The following is an 18,579-nucleotide window of genomic DNA, read 5'->3' as shown; positions in this document are numbered from 1 at the left end:
ATGCTAAACTGGAATACTACAGTAACATCAGCTTTTTTCTTTCTTTTGCTGGTGTTTTATATATTTTTAAAATATATTTATAAGGATGCCTGGGTGGCTGAGTCGGTTAAGTGTCTGCCTTTGATGCAGGTCAAGATCCCAGGGTCCTGGGATCGAGTCCCACATTGGGCTCCTTGCTCAGCAGGGAGTCTGCTTCTTCCTCTGCCTACCACTCCCCCCCCCCCCGCTTATGCTCTCTCTTTGACAAAAAAATAAAATCTTAAAAAAAGAAAAAGAAACTTAAAAAAATAAAGTAAAATATATTTATATATTTTGTATATTTATGTTATATATATTAAATAAATTATATATTTTTAAGTTTTTGAAATTCTCTTGATCATAGAATTATGTTTTAAAATAGTTATTTTAGCTGTGAGAAAAAATTTGACTAAAAACTTCAAGTTTTTAAAAAAGTTGACTAAAAATTTTTTTTTGTAATTGGTATGTTTAGATCCAAAGGCGGAAACCAGATTATACATCACAGTCAATGACTTTGAATTTCATGTCTATAATCGTTCGGATCTTTATGGACGTCTTCAAGAATTGTTTGGTTTGGAACCAACAATAATTCCACCCAAGAAAGAGGATGATAAAACGCGGGAAAATGGAAGAACAAGAACCCAGTCCAAAATTGAAAGGTTCATAGTCACACTTGAATTTTATTAATCTCTAACATTTAACATTCACTTTTATTAGAATATCGTCGATGCTACTCACCTAAACCTAGCCTAGTCTTTCTTTGTGGTTTGACTAAAACTTACATTCACATAAATTATATAATTCCTTTATAATACAGAATTATATAATGTAAAAAGCAGTCTTGTTCTGCTTACTAGTTCTACTTACCTCCATATTGATAACTACTGTTGTCTATTTGTGTTTTTTTCTTTTGAGTGCATGTACATAAATATATACACATATATACATAGTTAAGATACAAATCTATGATTTTGTTTTATTTGTTTCTGGGCTCTCTACATTGTTTCTGTTACATTGACTTATGTTTCTATTTTTTCACCAGTACCTCACTATCTTGATTACTGTAGTTTTACAGTAAGTCTTGTAGTCAGGTAGTGTCAGTCCTCTAACTTTGTTGTTTTCCTTCAATGGTATGTTGGCTATTATGGGTCTTTTGCTTCTCCATATATACTTTGGAATCAATTTGTCAATATTCACAAAACAACTTGTTGGGATTTCAGTTTGGATTATATTGAATCTATAGATCAAGTTAGGAAAAACTTAACATCTTAATCATATTGAATCTTCATATCAGTGACATGAAATGTCTATTTATTTGATTGCTTGCTATCTTTCATCACAATTTTATACTTTTCCTTATGTAGATCTTCTATATATATTGTTAAATTTATATTTAAGTATTTCATTTTTATGGTGCTAATGTAAATGGTATTGTGGTTTTAATTTCAAATTTCACTTGTTCGTTGCTGGTATTTGGGAAAATGATTGTTGTTTATTATTAATCTTGAATCCCACAACCTTGTTATAATCACTTATTGGTTCCAGGAGTTTTGTCAGTTCTTCCAGATTGTCTACACAGATGATTGTGTCATCTGCAAACAAAGAAAGTCTTATTTCTTTCTTTCCCACCTTAATCCACTCTAGCCTCAGTAAACAACTTCTTTGTTGTATATGATGTTTCTTCTCTATGGAAGACTCATCTTCTTTGCCTAATTCATTCGCCCTTCAGGTCTCCCTGATCCTTCTATGTGTGCCCACAGAATTCTATTCTTTTTCCTAAGGTAACACTTCTTGCACTAAAATTGCCTATTGTAACTATTCTTACTCCCATTCTAGGGTACAGATTCCCTCAAAACAGAACAGTTGTCATATTCTCAGTATCCCCAATACCTCAGCTTGGTGCCTTGGACATAATATCCATGAAGTATTTAGTTGGGAATAAATGTCCTCATCATCTACTTAAAAAACTATTAGGTAAACAAGGCTAGTTCAACATTCAAAAATCAATTAACATGCTAAAAATGAAAAATCAAATGATCATATCAATAGATGCAGAATAAGTATTTGACAAAATCCAACACTCATCATGATTAAAATCTCACAGTAAACTAGGAATAAAGGAGAACTTCTTTGACTTGATAAAGAATATCTATAGAAACCCTATGGTTAACAGTATACTTAATGGTAAGAAAATAGAAGCTTTCTCACTAAGATCAGGTACAAAGCAAGGATGTCCCCTTAAACCACTCCTTTTCAACTTTGTACTGGAAGTACTACCTACTGCAATAAGACAAAAGGAAATAAAAGTTATACAGTTTGAGGAAGAAGAAAGATGTGACAGTTCAGGGAAGAGATGATCATCAATTGGGTTGGTAACAAGGAGAAGGGAGAGAAGTGGATGGATTCTAGATATACTTAGGCAAATGAATCCATAAGACAGTGATAGATTAGGTGTGGAGAATGAGTAAGAAGGATGAGTTAATAATGAATCCAGTTTCTAATTTAATTAGTGGTCATGCTCATGGAACCTCAGAGAAAGAGCAGGTTAGAGGGGAGATAGTGAGGTCAGTTTCAAATTTAGTTTTAAGCACTGAGGGCTACCTTAGTGGAGATGGCCTCAGAAATATGATTTAGGAGTTACTGGGTTATTGAAGAGTTATGCCTTGAGTTCTCATCTGAAATCATTGGTGACTTGCTGTGAAATTTTCATATCTTAAATTTTGTGTACTTTGTATGTGACCAGTTTCTTTTTTTCTTATTCTTGACCTATCATTTTCATTTTACCGAGAGGAAATTATTCTGTCACAAAGTGATAGGGATAAGGAAGGGAAAGGATCAGCTGAGTTGTCAAAAGTGCTTAAAACAGTAGAAAATATCAATGTGACTTGTACCTTGGTTATTTGTTATTTTAGTAATTAGTAATTAGGTTGTCTTATAGAATGTCATAGTGAGTATAATGGTCTATGTAATGACAACATATCATAATTTATACTTTTGTCATTAAAACTTATTACTCTGAAAACATAATTTTGTTATTATACCTTGCCAGTCTAAAAATTGATATATGATAGAGTGCCTTCCAAGAGATATTTGAGAGATATTAGTATTCTGTTAGATGTTGTCATTATTTGTTTACTGGAGCAATCGCTAGTAGATGTATTTGGAAAGTTACAGCTGGTATTACTGTGTATTATGAAGAAGTCAGCTGTGTTCTCAGCTATTTAAGCTTTTCTTATGTATGTCTATTTCTATTTTTATTTTTATTTTTCTCAGAGTTAAAGTAAAAACAGAATCTCAAGACCCAACATCTTCATGGAGATCACTTATTCCAGTCATAAAGGTCAATGTGAGCACAGTAAGTAAATTCTGCTGCAATTAATGTTTGGTGGGTTAATAATGAAACTCTTATTTTTGCAAATAAAATTTTCACTTAAGAAAGTAATTTTGGGGTTCCAAAGTTCATAAAAGTGTGAAAGAATTATTTCAACGCCAATACCATCTTAGCACACATTTATTAGGTCTTAAGGGCTACTTTATTCACAAGTACTTAGATTTCTTTAAACACTGGTCTAGATTGATCAGTGGAGTAATTTGGATAGTGTATAGTGCTAAAGTGGAATCATTTAGTTGTTGCTTGAAAATGTTTGTTATTAGGTCAACTAAGGAAAAATATATGGTCTGTATATTACAGCATAATTTCTCTTATCCATCTTTTAGGGACGTTTGGCCTTTGGAAATCATTACCAACCTCAAACTCTATGTATCAACTTTGATGATGCTTTCTTAACTTATACTACAAAACCACCTTCTAGTCATCTTGACCAATTCATGCATATTGTGAAAGGGAAGCTTGAAAATGTTCGAGTAATGCTTGTTCCTAGTCCAAGATATGTTGGTCTTCAAAATGATGAGTAAGATAGTCTTATAAATTGTCTTTCTCTGATTGACTTATTTCACTTAGCATAATCCCCTCCAGTTCCATCCATGTCAATGCAAATGGTAGGTATTCATCCTTTCTGAAGGCTAAGTAACATTCCATCATATGTATGAACCACATCTTCTTAATCCATTCATCTGTTGAAGGACATCTTGGCTCCTTCCATAGTTTGGCTATTGTGGACAAATGGGAAGAAATCAGAGAGGGAGACAAGCCATGAGAGGCTCTGGACTCCAGGAAACAAACTGAGGGTTACAGAAGGGAGGGGGGTGGGGGATGGGGTAACCAGGTGATGGGTATTAAGGAGGGCACATGTTGTGATGAGTACTGGGTGTTATATGCAACTAATGAATTGTTGAACACACATCAAAAACCAATGATATACTCTATGTTGGGCATATTTCTCTATTAAATCAGTTAACAGTGTAGTCTTGTTTTATAATTATAAATGGATATATTATCCATTGATGAACTCTAATTTTAAATATTTTCCTCTAAGATTATTACTATAAATTTTCTACCCTTTTCTCCTCCTCAGTATACTTGGGAAACTTATTTTGGGCATTTAAGCCAAACCTGATGTTTGTAGGTTAGAAAATGTTTGAACTGCATTCAACAAATGCAGTATAGTGGAATACCATTTTGAGTTAATAAAAAGTTGAAAATTGAATCTAAATTACTCTTAGAAAACTGGTGAAGTTTGGATGATACAGTTTTAGAACTGTCCCAGCTTTTGTTTTTGTGTGCAGGCAGTATGAAATTTATGAGGTTATAAAAAGCATAATTATTCCTTCTTAGTTCCAACTTTTGGCTAGCTTGCTTATTAGATTTCTCCATCATTAGGATGATGGAGAGGTTTTTCCCTACGTGGGTAGCAGAGAGGCTGTGGGTTTACCTCATCTTATTCTTCATAATCACAGACTTTGCTAAGCATCTTGTAGAATGTGGACTGTGTACACAATTCTATATATTATGGGTAAAAGTTATAATACTGAATAAATCTGGACTTTGTGAACTTTACTAGAGTAAGATAAAAAGGTGTTTTATTAATTTTTATAAAAAGATGTAAAATTATATTTTTCACTCTTCAAAGTAAGTTTGGAAATTAAATGATACTAGACATTAACCTTTGTCATTTAATACATATTTAGAAGATTGTTGAATTTGTATATATTATCTAATGATTGAGAAGTTAATTTTGATATGGAAGGAAGATGTGGTATATGAATGAAAAAGAGAAAAGTTGTTGAATCAAAGCAAGTAAAGATTAGAAGTTTGTGGGAAAGTGATTGTAGAGAAACATTCATTCCAGAATTTTTTCAAGTTGATCAACTAAATAATCTTGCAAATAGATAATATAAAGACAAAGATGATATAAAGTTGTTAAAAATAAAAATGACAGTATTTTTCTTATTTAATGTTTCTGACAGATTAAACTTTATTTTACAGATATAATAAAATATTTCCTGTTAAGTTGTAAAGTATTATTAATATAAAATGGTTGAATTTTAAGTTTAATTTTAAATTTTTGTTGTAAATGCAGAATATGGTTATTCCAATGATCATTCTTCTTCCATTGTATTTAATTAAACTTTGCTTTAAATTGAATTCTCTCATTTAAAACTTAAAAATATAAAACAAATTTTCATTTTTTCTTTTTGAAACTAATATATTGACTAAAAATTTTTCAGTACCAATTTATTATTTAGTCTAATATAGAATACAACTACGCAAAACTTCATTGTCTATGTAAAAGATGTTTTGTTTTCCTTTTTCAGTATGCTACACTTGATTGCTTTTGAGATTTTTTTTTCTCTTTTTGTCCTCAATTATTACTACCATAATTAGAATACAGAACATTTTATATTCTGGAGATGTACTTAGTTTGCCATCCCCCCTCCTTCTTATAGACCACCAAGATTAATGGGAGAAGGATTTGTGGTGATGCAGTCAAATGATGTTGACATCTACTACTACATGGATGAACCAGGTATTAGTCTTTGAAAGTGTGTTTCATAGCTACACTTCTATTCTATGAAATGTTGATAGTTAATAATATTTTAAGTCTTCTTAGTTAAGATAAAATGAACATCAATAAATCGTAAATGTGGGTGGAAGAGTGCCTCCTAAAAATTGTCTGTGTCATTTATCAAAAATTGAATATTACTATTTCAGACCAAAGGAACAATATAGGAATCTTTTGTTCTATTTTCAGAAGTATACCTCAGAAATTGTGAATGCAAGTAACCTGGTCTAAAAACCTTTAGAGAATGTGGTGACAGTTAAGGTAGTTCATGCTAGCTTAAAAAAAAAAAATCCTTTGAGGCTTGAAGTTTAAGGATTGAAATCTAGCTGGTTAGAGTGCTTCACAGGTGGCTTGAATTTTATGAAAGTAGCTAAACATTGGATTTTTAAGCCTTTTTCCCTACTTCTGGTTTTTTATGCCTTTCATGGGGTTTATGAGGTCAGAGTATTTTCAGAGTAAAACTAGGATATTACTTGCCTTTTTCACCATATGACATTTGCACTGCTGGTACAAAAGCAATGGTGGGTGAAAGTTTTCGTGCTTTAGCATGAATTAAGGCAGTGGTTCCAAACTATACTAGTCATCACTGTCTTTTTCACTGCCACCCATTTGCAGTAAAACAAATGCCAGTATCAGTTTAAAAAACTTTGATTAAGCAGTAAAAATTGTTTTTGTCAAATCTTGACCCTTGAATAAACTTTTTAATATTCAGTGTGAAAAAACGGCAAGTATACATAGTATACTTCTGCTACATACCAAAGTATACTGATGTTTGGAGGAAAAGCACTTGTATAGTTGAGTTTCTAGCTGAATTATTTGCTCTTTTCATGGAGCACCAGTTTTACTTGAAGGAGCAACTAGAGACAAATGATTTTGAGTTTCCATATGAGAATCAGAATTTTGGAAAATTTGGGTCTGCCACTGTGAGTTTAAGGACTTTTCTGATAAGACCACCAGTGATATTAACAAATGTGATTTTAAAAATGTTTAATGATGAAATTTATCAATATTTGGAAAACATATGTGTGTCTCTTTGAACCAATATTTTACAAATGCATGATGCTACAAAGTTATGCCATGGGTAAAAGATATATTCAAAGTGTTAGATCAGTAAATTTTAATGTATTAGAGTATGAAAAATTCAGTATAGGGTTTCAGATTCCACACTGCAACTAACTTTTAAGAAACTACCACTTGTTGAATTTTGGCATAGTGTCAGAGAAGAATATCCAAAATTATCTGAAAAAGCTATTAAAATACTCCTCCCTTTTCTATATAGCTATTTGCTTGAGGATAGGTTTTCTTCAAATCCTTAAACAACAGATTAAATGCAGAAGCAGCTGTGAGAATTTGCTTATTTTCTATTAAGCTGGACAATAAAGATATTTGCTGAAATAAAAACAATGCCAAAACTTATTTCTAAATGAATTAGTTTTAGAAAATATGGTTATTTTTCATTAAAAAGTATTTTCATTAAAAATGGAATTAAAATTTCATTTAATTTTTATAAAATACTTTTTTCATATATTTTCATTAAATTTTATTAAATGAAATGTAATGAGTTCAATTTTATTTAACATTTCATTACATCAACATGCAATGAGTTGTTGAAATAAAATTTTTAAAAATTGCTCAATTTCAATTTTGAATACAGTAAATTATGATTGATATAATACCAAAAAATCCCACTGTGCATCCTTGGTAATTTTTAAGAGTGTAAAGGATTACTGAGAGCACAACATTTTTAGAATTCCTGATCTAGGGAATCTTGAAGCAGTAATTTTAAGTAATTGTCTTTCTGTTGTATATTCTGCAATATAGGACTTGTTCCAGAAGAAACAGAAGAAAATATTGAAGGAGAAATGAGCAGTGAGGATTGCAAATTACAAGATTTGCCTCCATGTTGGGGACTGGATATAGTTTGTGGTAAAGGAACAGATTTCAACTATGGGCCATGGGCCGATAGGCAAAGGTACTTGAGTAAATTATATTTCTAGTAAATCTTTTAATGTATTAAGATAATGATATAAATTTTATTAAAAAGTAGCTTAATATTTTTATAAGCTACTTTATTATGGCAGAGTAAGATATCACTAAGCATTTTAATTCAAATTATAAGTTGTAAAGAAATTGGCATAAACAAGTGCACTCTGAAGGAGGGGCTAATTCCATTAGAAAAATGGTGAATGAGGAGCATATTGGTTTCTTTGTTTTTTCTTTTGTATTCAATGAGTTTGCCAGGGATTATTGGGCTGTGGAGATTCAGAGACAAAAGGGATGGGGTGGCTGGGTGATAGACATTGGGGAGGGTATGTGCTATGGTGAGCGTTGTGAATTGTGTAAGACTGTTGAATCACAGACCTGTACCTCTGAAACAAATAATACATTATATGTTTAAAAAAAAAAGAAGAAGATAGCAGGAAGGGAAAAATGAAGGGGGGGGAATCGGAGGGGAAGACGAACCATGAGAGACTATGGACTCTGAGAAACAAACTGAGGGTTCTAGAGAGGAGGGGGGTGGAAGGATGGGTTAGCCTGGTGATGGGTATTAAAGAGGGCACGTTCTGCATGGAGCACTGGGTGTTATATGCAAACAACGAATCATGGAACACTACATCAAAAACTAATGATGTAATTATGGTGATTAACATAACATAATATAAAAAAAAAAGTTCAGTTTTAGTGAGGAAAAAGAAAAGAGTTTTATTAAGGGCTGTAGTAAAGGTAAGTAAAAAGTCTTGATGAAGCACTTAGAAAGGTACTGTACTAGTTTGCTAAGACTGCCATAACAAAGTACCACAGACTGTGTAGTTTAAACAACAGAAGTTTTTCGCAGTTCTGGAGGTTAGAATTCTGTGATCAAGGTGTTGATAGGTTTGGTTCCTTCTGAGGGCTGTGAGGGAAGGGTGTATTCAAGGCTTCTCTCCTTGGCTTGTAGATGGTCATCTTTTCCCTGGTCTTCCCATGGTCTTCCCTTTAGTGTGTCTTGTAGGCCTCTGTGTCCACATTTCCTTGTCTTAGAAGAACACTAGTCATATTGAATTAGGGCCCATCCTAACAACCCCATTTAACTTAATTACCTCTCTTAAGATCCTATCTCCGAACATCAAATTCTCAGGTGCTCGAGGTTAGGACTTCAATATATGAATTTTTAGGGGACACAATTCTTCCCATAACAGGTACATAACTCATCAGAGAAGAGAATTGGGGAAGGCTTTTTAGTAGAGGTAATATGTGAGTTGAATTTTGAAACCTAAGTAGGAGTTATCCAACAAAGGAAGAGGACAAATAATTGAGGCAAAGGAATAGTTCTGCAAATGCATGATGACAATGGAGATTTGTCTTATAGTTTCTACAGGTTGTTCGGAGATTTGTAGGTAGTTAAGAAACAGACTTTATCCTGGACAGTGTCTGAGAGTTGTTTTTTTTTATTAGTCATTCTGTTAATTTTGAAGTAATTCTTATTTTAATTTATTCTAACCACATTTCTACTTACTGAAGAGTTTTAAGCGAAGAAGGGAACATTTACCTCTAATTATGAGGGAACATCTAAATTTTTACGTAAATAGACATTGCCTAAAGTCAGTTTAGTTTTTCTGTACATAAACAAGCTTGACTGGAGAAATACAAGCCAAATCATTCACCGAAGCAGATATTACTGGGCTGTTAATGGACTAATGAAGAGTGCTGATACTGACTTGATATACTGACTCTTTTTATACTTGTTTTAAAAAGTGCTTTCTACCTAGCATTGTTAGAAGAATTATATACTTTGTTAAGTAGCATGTTCTATTAATCTTTGTATCTCTAGTATATAGTAATACCTGCCTCATCAGATGTAACTGTTTAACAATTGTATGATAAATGAGTAAGTAAGTTTGTCATTTGAAAACTCTTGCAATATGCTAATACAATACTTTGTTGAGTTCTGGGTTAGGTTATTTATTAGACTTGAAAGTGAACAGCTTAAAATTTCAGGTTAGGAAACAAATGCTTTTCAAATTACTGAATTTAAAATTTCCTTTTATGATAAAATTTTTCCTGCAGTAAGCCATGCTGTATTTACTATTGAATAGTTGAAAATGAGGGTTTTTACATCCTGTTAAGTAACAGTTACATTTATACATTATTATATTTGAAAGAAAAAAATTAAAACAATGCTTTAACAGACACATAAAATATTTTTGCATTTCTAAGAATAAAGTGTGATTATTCTTAAACTGTATTTAATTTTGTTACATTAAAAAAATATTAGGGCATATTTACATAAAGTCCAAATTAAAATTCTTTTAATATATAGCCATTTTCACTTATGAGGTGATCTTTGTATTATATAGAGAAATGACAGTGAAGTTAACATAAAAGAAAAATTTGTTTTATCAACTCTTTTCAGTAGATCCTGCCACTACCAGGAGAGAACAGCAATATCTTTCTTAACCTGGACTTAACAAAACCATTCATTCAGGTTTATTTGAAAAAAAGAAAGAAAAGAAAAAAGAAAAACTTTTCTTTTTTTTTTTTTAAGATTTTGTTTATTTGAGAGAGAGAGAGACCACAAGTTGTGGGGGGAGGGCTGGGGAGAAGGAGAAGGAGAAGCAGACTTCTCACTGAGCAGGGAGCCTGATGCAGGGCTCCATCCCAGGACTCTGAGATCATGACCTGAGCCAAAGACAGACACTTAACCAATTGAGCCACCCAGGTGCCCCGAAAAACTTATTTTCACGTGGGTTTAGTTTACTCAGAATACTTTGCTCCTCACTTACATGTACAAACAGTGCATTTCCTCTTTTGTAGCCATTTCCTTTTCTTCTTCCCCATTTTCAGTTTCTATACAAATATGGATTGTAACTGGAAATGACTAGTAAGTTCAGTTTTCTTAGCATCCACTAAGATGTAAGAAATTTAGGAAGAAATCTTAACTGTTTTGCTATTGGATAGTTCATTCACTTTTGTGAAGAGATTTTGATCTCTGATATAGAATGACTTGTTAACGTATGGATTTTGATTTCATTCTACCACCTTTACATGATTTTTCTGAATCTTTAAGATACTCAGCTTTTCCTTAATGATATTTTCTTTCTGAGAATTTTCATGTCAGGGTTGAAATGCAAACTTTATGAGATTTGTACTTTATCCTTAGATAGATAATAATTACAATAACACAAACATTTTCAACATTGTCTAGCCTGTTACTGCTTTCACATAAGTGCTTTTATTTATATTTTCACACTTGATTCTCATAACCCAGTGAGATACATAGGGCAGGTATGGTAAACTTATTATACCTGTGAGAAAATGGAGATGCAGAGAGGTTCAGTGATTTCGGCAAGATAATGATGCTATAGCCATCTAGAACTAACATTCAGTCCAGCCTTTCAAGTCCACTGCTCTTTTCATTATATCCTACCTACTAAACAGTCCATTTTCATTCAATGATCATCTTGGACTTTGTCTTTAATAGTCTTAGTTTCATGTATTTGTATGTTGTAACCAAAACATTTGCAGAACTTTATTTTTCTTTCATACACACTTACTTAATGATGGCAAGTTATAGTCTATAATGGGTCAGTTTGCAACTTTTGTTCTGTTCATATAATTTTTCCCTATCTTATTTATTCCAAGTAGCATTTTCTGTTACTTTTTCAACCCTTCCTGTTTAAAAGCTATAAACTGGCACCTTCTCTGAATGTATGAATAACATTACATTAATTTTGATTCTGAAATGGAAATTCCTTGGGTTCTTTCATCTTTATGAAATGATGAGGGGAGGCAAATGTATTAGAGCCTTAGCTTCTTTACTTTTTAGAGATCTATTGCTCTTTAGACTCTTTTTGATAGATTACTGATTAAAAATAATGATTATAAGGGGCACCTGGGTGGCTCAGTTGGTTAAGCATCTGCCTTTTGATTTCAGCTCAGGGCATGATCTCAGGGTTATGAGGTCAAGCCCTGCATCAGGCTCCATGCTGGGCATGGAGCCTGCTTAAGATTCTCTCTTTCCCTCTCACTTTGCCCCTCTCCCCCTCTAAAAGATAATAAATGATTATAAAAATAAATAATAGCCACTTTATCTAGCATCATGTACTGCCAAGTCTTTTCCATATATGTTGTCATTTAATCCTCAGATCTAGTCTATGAGGCCAGTTATCTTACTCCTATTTTGCAGATGAGAAAGCAGGTCAGGTGTCCTCAGAAAGGCTAAGTAACTCATCCATAGTGTAATGATTCTAATTAAACCATCCTCCTTTAGTTCTTTGCTTTTTGATATGCTTGTAGAAAGTCTTAAATTTCTCACGGTATGCCTCAACAGTGTAAATTTGTTCTTACCTATATCTCATTTGACAACAGTATATTAAATACTCAAAGCTTGTTGGGGTGCCTGGGTGGCACAGTCAGTTAAGTGTTGGACTTTTGGTTTCAGCTCAGGTCATGATCTCATGGATCGTGAGATTGAGCCCCACATTGGGTTCTGTGCTCAATGAGGGAGTCTGTGTGAAGATTCTCTCCCTCTGCCCTTCCCCATTCTTGTGCATGTGTGTGTTGCGCATGCCTGCGCACACTCTCTCAAATAAGTAAATAAATCTAAAAAAATACTCAAAGTTTGTTGATTTTTGGAAGTATAAAACATTGGAGAAAAGAGTCTTTCATTTTACTGAAAAGAAATTAGAGTAGGTGCTATTTTGTGACTTAATTTTTTTTTCTATTTCATGTCCAATTGTTAAATGAGATAACAGTGATAGTACAAAGTTAGAATGCTGATTATGCTCCCTTATAAATGTAATTTTGTTTAAATAAGTTATTCTTTATACCTCCTTATATAGAGATTGTTTATGGAAGTTTTTCTTCCCACCTGATTATCAAGTTCTGAAAGTTTCTGAAATTGCACAGCCTGGGAGACCACGACAGATCCTTGCTTTTGAACTGCGAATGAATATTATTGCAGATGCTACAATTGATTTGCTGTTTACCAAAAACAGGGTAATTATTGAAATAATATAGTAGACAGTAGTGTTTAAAATTTAAACATGATTTTCCAGAGTATTTTTCTGGTAACTAGTTCTATACTTAGATTCATTTCTATGAGCCTCCTATCACCCTCCCACCACAATAATTGTATATATATTGCTTTCATTAAGTACCAAAAGTAGGAAAAATTAATAATAAACCTTAATTCTATAGTCTGGTTGATTTTCTTTTTTATATCTGGCCAAATTGTTTTAGTGCATTTTTAGTAAAACTTTGAACTTTTGTTCTTAGGAACTTTTAATACCCATTTCATATCATTGATGATTATATTTTGTCTGTGATAATAACTGAAAAGTAAAGATGGGAGTATGTCTAAACAGTGAGAAAATAATTATTTTTTATGGTTTAATTTTTTTCTTTTGGTAGGAAACAAATGCTGTGCATGTAAATGTAGGAGCTGGCTCATATTTAGAAATTAATATTCCAATGACAGTTGAGGAAAATGGTAAGCTGCAATGAGTACTTTCCTATTTTAAATGATTAGTAGGGGAATAATTAATCTATAAATAATAGCTTGTTATCCTATTTAGACTAACATAATGGGTTTTTTTTTCAGCTTTCTATTATATTAACAGTACATATTAATTACATAATGAAATTTTTTGTGCACCTGGAGAGAAGGGAAAATTTTTTAAATCAAGTTAGGTCTTATGCTTTTGTTATACCCTATACTTCTTTTTTGTAAGACTGAGCATAATTTGTTTAAAATGTATTTTTCCTATTAGTCTGTTGCTCTGTAAGAGCACGTGCTGTGTGTTTTTTTTTTAAACTGATGTAAATTTGGTGCTGAACCCAGTACCTGGCACATGGTATATGGGCAGTATGTGATAGTATGATTGATAGGCTTTGTTTTAGGTTATAGTGTTAATAGATTTTGTCAGGGAATAAGCCTGGTACTTTGAAAAATATAACTAAGAAAGCAGAACATTTCATATTTAAAATATTAAATAATACTCTGCTGTAGTTTCACCTGAGCTGATCTAAATTCATTATGCATTTGAAATTTTGACTCTGATACAAGTTAATCAATAATGTGATTAAATACATTTTGTTAAATTTATCAAAATATTATATAGCCTTTTTCATTTTCCTTTTTCCTGTCCTCTTATTATATTTGTAATTGAGAACAATTAAAATGAAATTCTGCTTTATTCACTTCTTAAGAGAATAGCAACGTACCTGTATTTTTAAGTCACTAAGCAACAGTGTTACTATGGCTAAGTATAATTAGAGTAATTTTTATATCATTCTTGGCTCTCTTTACTTGTTTTTGTCAACCTTTTTTTTGTTGCTGGTATAAGAAAGCAGGTAGCGGGTTGACTACATTCATTAGCTTGTATAAAAAGGTAGCAGTTGGGTCTACCTACTTAGATAATTAGTTGTGAAACAGTGACTGAGAATGGCATAGTGTATCTTTTCCCTGTAACTTTGAGGCTCTTGATGAAGAGTTAAACCTTACCTTTGCTGGTTGTAAAAGAGTGGTCATACTAAGTCTTGAAGCAGATGCTTGAGATTCTCTAGGACTGGGTGGTTCAGAGTAGTGAGCTGGAAAGAACATCTTTTAGGGTAGCCTTACTTACAGATACAAAGCAGGAGGAAAAAGACAGTTGGGGATTGTGTAAAATTGGGAGTGATTCAATTAAGGGAGTGCTTTTACCATTTTTAAACTGATATTGCACATAGGAAATATTTGTACACCTTTCTTTTGTACAATTATTGGTGCACTGGGGTAAGGGAGCCACTGAGGTTGAGGGAATCAATATCTGGAACATACTAATTATGAATTCATGCTCAGTGCCACAGCACACTGGTTGTGGAACTCTGAGTGAGTTACTGGTCTAAGGAAAGCTCAGTCAGGTTCTTGGGAAGGTTAGGTGGCTTTTAAGATGACTATCTGAGGGGAAAAGTAGATTAAGTCATAGACATTAACAAAATATAATTCAAACACATTTAAAACTTTTTTCAGAGATTCAGGTCTTTGAAAAAAAAATGCCCAGAGCAGGATACATGTTGAACTAGCCATATACTAATGACCATAGCATTATTCATAGAAGGGCAGCCCTTCAAGAAAAGAAGTGAAATACGCTGTACTTTTCTGCTTTTGTTCAGAATGGAGCTATGTTATTTGCTGTCATTAATTACATAAGGAATAGCCATTGTTTAGAAAGTATCACTATATAAGGAACAGTTGAAAATGAGGAAAACAACTTCCCTTGAGTCAGTGGGAGAAGAGACATAGTAGCCATCTTTAATAATTGAAAACTGTCAGTTAGATGGTAGGCTTACAGTTTTGCGCTGGAAAGCAAAATCAGGAGGACATTCTATGAAGATGGAACTTTATTCCTTTAGAGCTGTCCAAAATGAGAAAGGTCACCTATTAGATAGCAAGCTCCCCATCACTGGGATGTATTTGTATTGTGTCTGATGACCAGTTTTCAGGGATTCCTTCTTTGGGTGGTGATGGGAGTTGTTTTCAGTACAAAATTTTTAGTCACACATATATTTTGTAGGTTCTTAATTTTTATGTTTTCACTTACTAGGTTATACTCCTGCAATTAAAGGACAGCTCTTACATGTTGATGCCACCACCAGCATGCAATACCGGACCCTTTTAGAAGCAGAAATGTTAGCAGTAAGTCTAGAGTATATGATGATATGTATACATACGTAAAATCTGAATTTGGTTTTAATTTTTTAATACAAAATTTTAATGACCAGGAAGTCATTAAATAGTTAATCTTCTCATTCAAGAACTACCAGGTGCTCTTGGCCTTATTTTTGTGAAGAGGAGTAGATACCCAGGGCTGTGGACTCTGGCATCTCTCTTGCTCTGCTTATGGTTATGGGCAAAGTGAATATAAGGCAGTGCTAGCATGGTTTTTGGTCTTTAAGAATGTGAAAAGTTGTTAGAATATTAATTTTAAATTTTATTTTATGACTAGACTAACTCCTATGTTATAAATGAGATAATTTTTCACTATATGTTTCTGTCCCCATTGGATTCCTTCTTATGGCTTAATAAGTCATTTTGTTTTTTACTTGATGAATGAGCTTAAAAGAAGAAAATCTTACTGATACTGCAGATTACTCCATATTAGAAAAAATATGGAAATGCTTATAATTAAAATTGCAGATTAGGGATTCATTTCATTATCAGGCAGATTATTCCTTATCAGGGAAGACAACAATAACAATAATAACAAAAGCCACTACGTAGAATGGCTGATATTCAGAAAGGATTCTTTTATAAGATGGTATCATTAGGTCTTAATTGTCTAAAAAAAGCATTTTTTACACACATATATGTAAATTAAGAGGAAAAATGTGTAATTACCAAGAATATATTGAATACTACAAATGTATATTAAACTGGCGTATTCAGCATTTTAATGAATTCCAGAGCTATTGCTGATAAATGGTGCTGTGCCATAATGCTATTCCTGGTCAGGCAGCTCTTGCCTTTAGCAGAATCTCCAAACTTTGGCAGATGGAATACATGATAAGGCAACTTAAATACATGATAAAGCATGTATTTGCCAAAAGGGAACCTGGGAGGCACTGGTGGCCAAACCCTGAGCCTCTCACGTAACAGATTAGGTTTAAAGAGGAATTAAGGTCATTGATTGTTACTCTGTTGGTTTAGCTAGAGTACAGTATCAAAACTGTAGTCTGCTTTGTTGTTCTTAAAGTTTTCATGACTTAGTATTTCAAGGAGCTGGATATAACCACAGATACTGACCTTTAGCCACAGTAATATTAAAATCTCAAAGGGACCTTCTGTTTAGCTCAGTGGGAAAATAAGTTTTAATTACTCTACTAGTGTGTGTGTGTGTGTGTGTGTGTGTGTGTGAATTTATTTCTAATGTTCTTCACACAGTGTCACATTTTAAGCTCTAACATTTTTACTTAACATTTCATTTGCAGTTCCACATCAATGCCAGTTATCCCCGAATATGGAACATGCCACAGACTTGGCAGTGTGAATTAGAGGTTTATAAAGCCACCTACCATTTCATCTTTGCACAGAAGAACTTCTTTACTGGTAATTTTCTAATAAATGTAAATACAATGAGATTTATCACAGTGAACTTGTTTACATTCAGTAAGTTTTGCTTTTAGATTCAACATAGGGATTTGATGGTAGAGTTCATACTTTTTTTTACACTTCTTTTCGGGCTACGAATGTAAAAGGGAAAATTTAAATATAGGTATTTTGTATTCTCTTTTAGTGCAAACTAGGAAAATATCAATCCAAAATTGGGCTTACAAAAAAAATGAAAGAATTCATCTTAGTCTGGTACTTTCTATCATCCTAGTGGGGGATAATTTGGGGAGGATGAATCAATTTCTTTCTTTGCCTGAATTAGGCATCAGCATGGTTTCATTATTTTGTTTCAATTATTGTAATCCACAAACAGTATATTCAAATAGTCAGGTATGTTATTTTTTTATTTTACTGAAGTGTAGTTAACATGTCACATTAGTTTTGGTTATACAACTAGTGATTTAACAACTCTATGCTCACCACAAGTATAGCTACTGTCTGTCACCATACAATGCTACTACAATACCATTGACTGTGTTTCCTATGCCATGCCTTTCATTCCAGTGACTTCCTCAGTCCATAACTGGAAGCCTGTACCTCCCACTCCCATTCATCTATTTTTCTCATCTCTTTACCCTCCTCCCCTCTGGCAACCATCAGTTTGTTTTCTGTATTTATGGGTCTCTTTCTGCTTATTTATTTTGTTTGTTAGATTCCACATGTAAGTGAAATGTTGTTACAAATGGCAAAATTTTATTCTTTTTTATGGCTGCTTAATATTCCTCTGTGTGTGTGTGTGTGTGTGTGTGTGTGTGTGTGTGTGTGTGTGTGCGTGTGTCAGCACACATCACATCTTCTTTATTCATCTATTGTGGACATTTAGTTTGCTTCCATATCTTGGCTATTGTAAATAATGCTGCAATAAACATAGGGGTGCATACATTTTTTTTGAATTAGTGTTTTCATTTTCTTGGGTAAATACCCAGTAGTGGAATTATTGGATCATGTGGTATTTCTATTTTAAGTTTTTGAGGAACCTCCATACTGTTTTCCACAGTGGCTGTACCAATTTACAGTCCCACCAACAGTGCACGAGGGTATGTTACTTTTGTATTTGGAGCTCCTACTTCTTTCCATTGGCATGGATATTGAGTTGATGTTATTGTTAGTTGGAAAAAATTCGTTTATTTCTTGAAGCATATTATAATAGCTACTCATATTACTTGGGTTTAGGATCATGTAGTCTTGGTCTCTGACTAACATAAATATTACTAGATAAAAATAAGTTGTATTTATATAGAACCTTCCCATAAAAAGTTTAGCTAAACAGAGTTGGTCTGATTTGCCAGGGTCAGTGGCTACCCCAGAGCACCTAAGCTTTACTGATTGCTACATTTATCCAGCCAGCCAGCCAGCCAGCCCTCCATCCTTCCCTTTATCCACCAGTCATTTACAAGCATCTGATCTGTGCTGAGTGCTATTAGATATTTGGGGATATAGTGATAGTCAGGTATTCATAGATAGTCC

General features: G+C 33.0%; 1 protein-coding gene across 9 annotated transcripts in view; it reads left to right on the top strand.

The window, feature by feature from the left end:
* BLTP1 (bridge-like lipid transfer protein family member 1) overlaps positions 1-18,579 on the top strand; it is a 203,535-nt gene that overhangs the window by 32,647 nt on the left and 152,309 nt on the right. For all 9 annotated transcript variants that reach the window (XM_088021053.1, XM_028102339.2, XM_028102340.2 and 6 more), the window contains exons 7-15: positions 491-677; positions 3,292-3,373; positions 3,736-3,929; positions 5,866-5,945; positions 7,803-7,953; positions 12,803-12,959; positions 13,374-13,452; positions 15,548-15,639; positions 16,932-17,049. In XM_088021053.1, the coding sequence (XP_087877179.1) occupies positions 491-677; positions 3,292-3,373; positions 3,736-3,929; positions 5,866-5,945; positions 7,803-7,953; positions 12,803-12,959; positions 13,374-13,452; positions 15,548-15,639; positions 16,932-17,049 (1,140 nt within the window). The remainder of the gene's footprint in view (positions 1-490; positions 678-3,291; positions 3,374-3,735; positions 3,930-5,865; positions 5,946-7,802; positions 7,954-12,802; positions 12,960-13,373; positions 13,453-15,547; positions 15,640-16,931; positions 17,050-18,579) is intronic.

Source organism: Eumetopias jubatus, unplaced genomic scaffold, assembly GCF_037043125.1.
Source record: "Eumetopias jubatus isolate StellerSeaLion01/CBP00866 unplaced genomic scaffold, mEumJub1_p1.0 scaffold_2, whole genome shotgun sequence".
Lineage (NCBI taxonomy): Eukaryota > Metazoa > Chordata > Mammalia > Carnivora > Otariidae > Eumetopias > Eumetopias jubatus.
Note: the sequence above shows the minus strand (reverse complement) of the source record. Positions and strands in the feature narration are given on the sequence as shown.